Raw genomic sequence first — 6,000 nt, forward strand, 5'->3', positions numbered from 1 at the left:
TATTTATTATTTGTTCATTAACTTGTATAGTCCATTAAGCCTCAAGGCATGTTATCACATTTCGCACAAAGCCCCTCGGAGTGTTGTATGGTCATTACATTTCATGGTCCAGTGCATATAGATGACCAATCACTGCCTCATTACGAATTTAATGACCAATTTTTTAGCTGGCCAATGTATGCTTTAGGGAACTCGATACTGCCGTATTGATAAAGTACTGACCAATTTCTCAGCTGACCAATGTAACATATATGAAAACTCTGATGCATTGTAAAGTTAGTGTCAATTTACATAGTGATTTAACTAAGATGTTTTTGAAACTTATTTTCAATATAAGTAACTAAATGTCCCGATAATTGTTACTGAATATAAAAATGGGTACCAAAATAAAAAAAAATATTGTTACAGCTGTGCTTGTGCAGGAACTTTAACTTTGGTTGCCTTATTTATGTCTTTTCCCGAGTAAGCAAGAGACATATTGATTTAGTGCTGTCTGTCTGTCACAAAACTTTGTCCCCTGTAAAACTTATAGTTGTACTGAAACCTGGAAGAAGTGTTTAATATAAACTGTAATTGTGCAAAAAAGACCTGTTTTACCCAAATAGGTCATTTTTAATTCCTTCATAGCCTTGACTCGACATCGGCCATCACCAACTTATAAAAAGTTATTCAAAATATTTACATGGTAGATCTGTTTGTGGGCCCGCTATGATACTTTGTATCACAGTTTTTCTTGTACTTTACTTAAGAAGAGCAGTCACATTGGCACCTCGATCCACCAGATGTTCACGTTTGTAGTTCGATCTAGCTTCGTTAAAAGCAAAAATTGTTAGGAATAAATTCTGAGCAATACACCACAAGCATTCTTATAATCGATTGTGATGAATGACCCCAGGGTCAATTGTGCAGAAGAAGAAGGTTTATTCAAAGTAATTTATCACACAATACATATTTGAAATAGGTCAACATGGCCCGTGATCAAATCAATGTAATACAATTACTTATATATACATGTATGGCGGAACAGGTTGATTAACTCTATATCACAGATTTAACAACTATATTCATATATAAATTTAATATAATTGTCTTTATCGATTATGAATTATAACTTAACTGTATATCTATCAACCGTATGACTTATGCACAACACTACAATGATATCATGAATTTTGATTAGCAATACACGTTATTACTATACTCATTATGTACAAATGACTTCAATAATGTTTTGCTATTTGGGACTAAGGTTTTTAACAGAAAGATAGTCTATGTAATACAAAAATCAGGCTTGTACGTACAAATATTCATGGTTGTCATCGATACTATCCAGTTAATGTGTGTCAACTTATTCCGAACAATTTATTGATCTTTTGTATTTCATATGTACACTGTACGTCTAGCATAAAGAGTACCGTAATTCAAATACAATGTTACCGTACACTAAGTCGTGTTTACACTCAAACTTAATTTTCTTATTTCAAAAGCATGATATATGTATACTGATAAGCGTGTAGCTTACTATTTACCCTAATACGAGTAGATGAACATACCTATCAAGTAAACTTGAATAAAATGTTATTCAAATCTTTTCGTTACCGACATACGAGTTCGATATATAACAGCTTCTGAAATCAATGATATACTTGTATGGAAACGAGCGTGTACGAACAGGTCTGTTAGTTGCTAATGCGATACAGAAAATATGAGGCCTCGTTCGGACTTCGTTCTATTTTAGAAAGCATGTTAAAGTATACACTATGAAATACTAAATGAATTCAGTATCTAGGCCGGTATTCATAACACATCTCAAGTTAATTTCTAACGAAGTCATTTTCGTGATGACTACACTATCTGTTTTTATGGCTTTAGTTTGACAAGCTCTTTGCCGAGCAAATAAAAAGTAAGTGACAGGCGCTGAAGTAAACAGATAAAATAATGCATATTTGATGCGACAAGTAGATATGATATTGGGTTAATCATATTCTCATTAAATGGTAAGTTTTTAGAAGCCTGTCAAATATGGTCTATATTAAAATGGTCAATGTCCTAAAATGTAAATCTGACCTTCTAACCGTATCACCCCATAATCTATGCCAATTTATTTACAATAGCCGCTACCTATGTATTTTTATTGCCCGTTTTCGTTATATGTAGGCCAATGACACGTTTCATTTGTGATACGTTTGTACAGATGGTAATGTTCCAACTACAGGGCCAATTGTAACTAACGTAGTGAGCATGAATTTGCGCCCGATGCTCAGAAAGCCGATTTCTTAATTTTTCTTACATCAATGGTATAATTATTTTGGCAAGAAATGTGCGACTGATTGTACACTAGTTAAAATGTAAAAAATACAGCTTGTTTTGCCTCTTCGCTCTTGTTAAAGCATTTCTGAGTCTGGGGCTCAATACATTTGTGAATATAATCTCATGGTCCCGCACAGCTGGGAAACAGGTTATGCGATCTTATTTAACGGCATAAGGACCAAACATACAAACAGCAATAATTCAAAGAGAACTACAGGGGCAAGCATTCAACTGTTACATTGTTAAGATGCACAGTGATGATATATAACGAGATACACACAACACTGGTCGATTGAAGCACAAACCTGGATGCCTTTCAATGGAAACTTCTTCAAATTTTTTTTTCTGAATTTGGACATTTTGAACACGTGTGCCAATCTGTAGTTGAGCAATTTTGGCTATTCATTTCGATGACTCCGCATAACGCCACAGAACAAGAGAAAAACTTCTATTAATAGAATGTCTTTATTGATAAATATTGAGGCTTTTGCCTCGGGACGTTAAGCGAAACAAACAATACACATTTTACATATTTTAGTACATGCATAAAGAGGAATCAACCCCCCCCCCCAAAAAAAAAAAAAGTTTTGGATAGAATGTTCGTGCACCTATTTGTTTGGATAGCGTACTATTTTGCGGCAAAATAATATGTTTTAAATAACATTTGTCTAACATCTTAATCTGCAAGTACTTAATGTTGATAAGATCTTGTTTTACTGATGAAAACGTGGCAATGACACGCTGACACACTGTTACGGTTAAAGACGGTATGGGGTTATTTCACTTCAGAGTTGCTTGCGTCAAGCGCAGAAGGTCGAGTACGAAGTTTCTTTACGCGAGCAACGAGACGAGATACTAGCAGAAAGATCAACCAATTTACGTAGCATTTATTTAAAATCGTACCTTTAAAGTATTTAAAGGCTAATGTATGATTCGAATTTTTTATATTCGATGTGTACTTTCTTCTAAATATCCAAGTCAGCATCTAACACAGTCGGACACATTTCCATAAACAACTGGAAGAACATGGTGACTTTATCCCAGCCCGGGATTATCCAACCAAAATGGACGAACGGAAAGTACAAGATAAGCCCAGAAAGAATAAATCCTGCACCGTAGAGGAATTCAATTTTGGGGCTTGAAACAAACGGAGATACAACCATAAATATACAAACAAGCAACGCAATAACTGCCAAAACCATTGGAATCCGAAAATCATCCTTATTAACGGGCTTGTTCCTTCGATGGTATCTTAACTTCATAAACGCAACGATAGATAGTCCCTGTGTGAGAAATCCTATGAAACTGACGAGGTTGATCAGTTCCGAAACATCGGCGGGAATAAGCATAATGATTGAAACACCTGTATTGAAGATAAGCGCACCGAGCGGGATCCTTGTCTTATGGTGTAGGTAGCACAATATCTCCGGTAAATGACCCGCTCTTGCGGCCGCAAACCTCACTCGCACGTCCGTGAAGAAACCGCCGTTTGATGCCCCGTAGACGGAACACATGACGCTGAGAGGAATAAAGATAGCACCAGCTTGAAGCACTCGCTCGCCCCAGCTGAAGGCTACGGCATTTACAGACAGGAACTCGTCTTTTGACAATAGTGTGAAATACGAAACATTCGTTGATATATAAATAAGGGTGATGAGCGTCAGGGATATAATGATCGATTTTGGAATATTTTTCTTTGGATTAATCATTTCTTCAGCTATTTCATTCAGATTGTTATATCCACCGTACGCCCACATGCAACTATAAACTGCCAGCGTGATCGACGTTACGTCGTTTGTTGTACCCTCAAAAGCATTTTCAAAGTTTTCTGTTTTGCCTTCGAACAAGTAAACGAACCCTCCAACAGTTATAACAACGAGAGCGGCTACCTTAAGAAACGTGAACAATCCTTGCACTGAGGCAACAATATTGACACTGATTGTATTTGTAATAGCCAGAAGTAACAGTTGGGCTGCGGCTATCATTTTACGGATGCTATCAGGCGCTTTACAGGCACCAAATATAGGTGCACAAAGGTAGTCTGCGAACACCAGGGCCAGCACTGCACGGCTTCCTGCGTGGGTTACAGTTGTTGTTGTCCATGAGATAAGGAAGGCGGGAATGTTGCCGATGCCCGTCCTGATAATCGTATAATCGCCACCAGACTTTGGCAATATGACTCCTAGCTCGGCGTACACTAGTCCTATGATGATAGAAAGTATACCACATGCGACCCATATCAACAGACTCGCTCCTACCGATCCACTGTTCTTTAAGGCGCCAAGAGGAGAAATGAATATTCCCGATCCAATCACTGCTCCAATTATAAACACTATACCCGCAGATAGATCTAATCTTTCTTTGACTCGAATACGGCCAACCTGCACATCCACTTTAGCATGTTTGGAGTGTTTACTTTCACGTTCATTTCTGTTATTCGATATATCAATATCATCTGCGTATTTTGCTTTTCCATCCATCTTTGTCAGAATTATAAAACGCCGTTAAACTGTTAAATATTAAACTTATGAAGATTCGTTAGATGAAATATTGCATAGAAGATGTGAAGTCTTCCATCCTAAAATTGCTTTTAAATCACCGTTCATATGACGGCACATATAAATCCGATCTAGTGTGCTTCAATGGAGATTCACTTCTTACTTCTCTAAATTACCATAAAAAGTAATTAAAAATGAGAGTTACTTATATACCTTCAGACTTAATGCGTTGTTTAAATAGATGTTGAAGTAAAAAATGCAATGCACGGAGCGTCTTGTCACGATTTAATACTCTACGCTGTGGGCGAATTGGTGGTATTAAAGTGTAATATATGCGTATAAATAAATTCGTAAGAGTGTAACTATCCATCGTAGGCAATTGTTGTTATAAATCATCACTTGTGATGTCTAGAACGAACATTTTATTGTAATTAATATGCTCGAAGTCCCATTCTGTATTGTAATTGTGTTGGGTTTGTTTGTTTCTTTTCGTCTTTTAACTGTTACAATTCTAGGTAGCACATGTATGTAAAGGAGTTAATTGTACGTAGTTTTCTATTCATTTCAATGCAATAAAGATGGATGCAACATATTTTTATTATACACGATTAATGCCATGGGAGGTATTCGGCATATAATTTTAAGGGGGCACACGCAGGAAAAAAGTAATTCCAATTATCCAAACAAAGAAAAATATCAAATCAAACCGCAGGTTGAGATGGACACGTTTTTACTCACCGAACGAGATGTATTATATACCTAACTATGTATTTATTTCTTAATTTTCGGTTTCAATTTGATTTAAATTTACCGCTATCTGGCTATTGTTAAAATATGGAATGGCTTGCGCGTATGAATGTGTTACGTTCATTTTTGTTTTGAAGTAAATGGAGCTTCTCCAGCAAAACAAGTCAGAAGATCACTTTATTGGGCAAATAGAAAGACAATTATTTATATTCGAAACAAATACTAAATGTCATAGCACAAAAACATAATAAACTTAAAACCTACTTATATTACGAGTATAAACAAATCGTCATTTTCTGAATACGTAACGCGGACATTTTAATAAAGGTGAATGATTGCAGATTTATTTGACGATCTTTATAAAAAATATACATAAATTAACGGAAGTTCGTGAGTAAATCGCTATTACCTTCGATGACGTGAATTCACCTTCTTTTTCTTGTAA

At 36.0% G+C, this 6,000-nt stretch overlaps 1 protein-coding gene across 1 annotated transcript; it reads right to left on the reverse strand.

Annotated features, from left to right (window-relative positions):
* Positions 1 to 931: 931 nt before the first annotated feature.
* On the reverse strand, positions 932 to 5,028 carry LOC128232046 (b(0,+)-type amino acid transporter 1-like). Its single transcript, XM_052945386.1, has one exon. It carries the CDS (start codon positions 4,788 to 4,790, stop codon positions 3,276 to 3,278), a length of 1,515 nt encoding a protein of 504 aa, XP_052801346.1. The 5' UTR covers positions 4,791 to 5,028; the 3' UTR covers positions 932 to 3,275.
* Positions 5,029 to 6,000: the final 972 nt, after the last annotated feature.

This window comes from Mya arenaria, chromosome 4, assembly GCF_026914265.1.
Source record: "Mya arenaria isolate MELC-2E11 chromosome 4, ASM2691426v1".
Taxonomy (NCBI): domain Eukaryota; kingdom Metazoa; phylum Mollusca; class Bivalvia; order Myida; family Myidae; genus Mya; species Mya arenaria.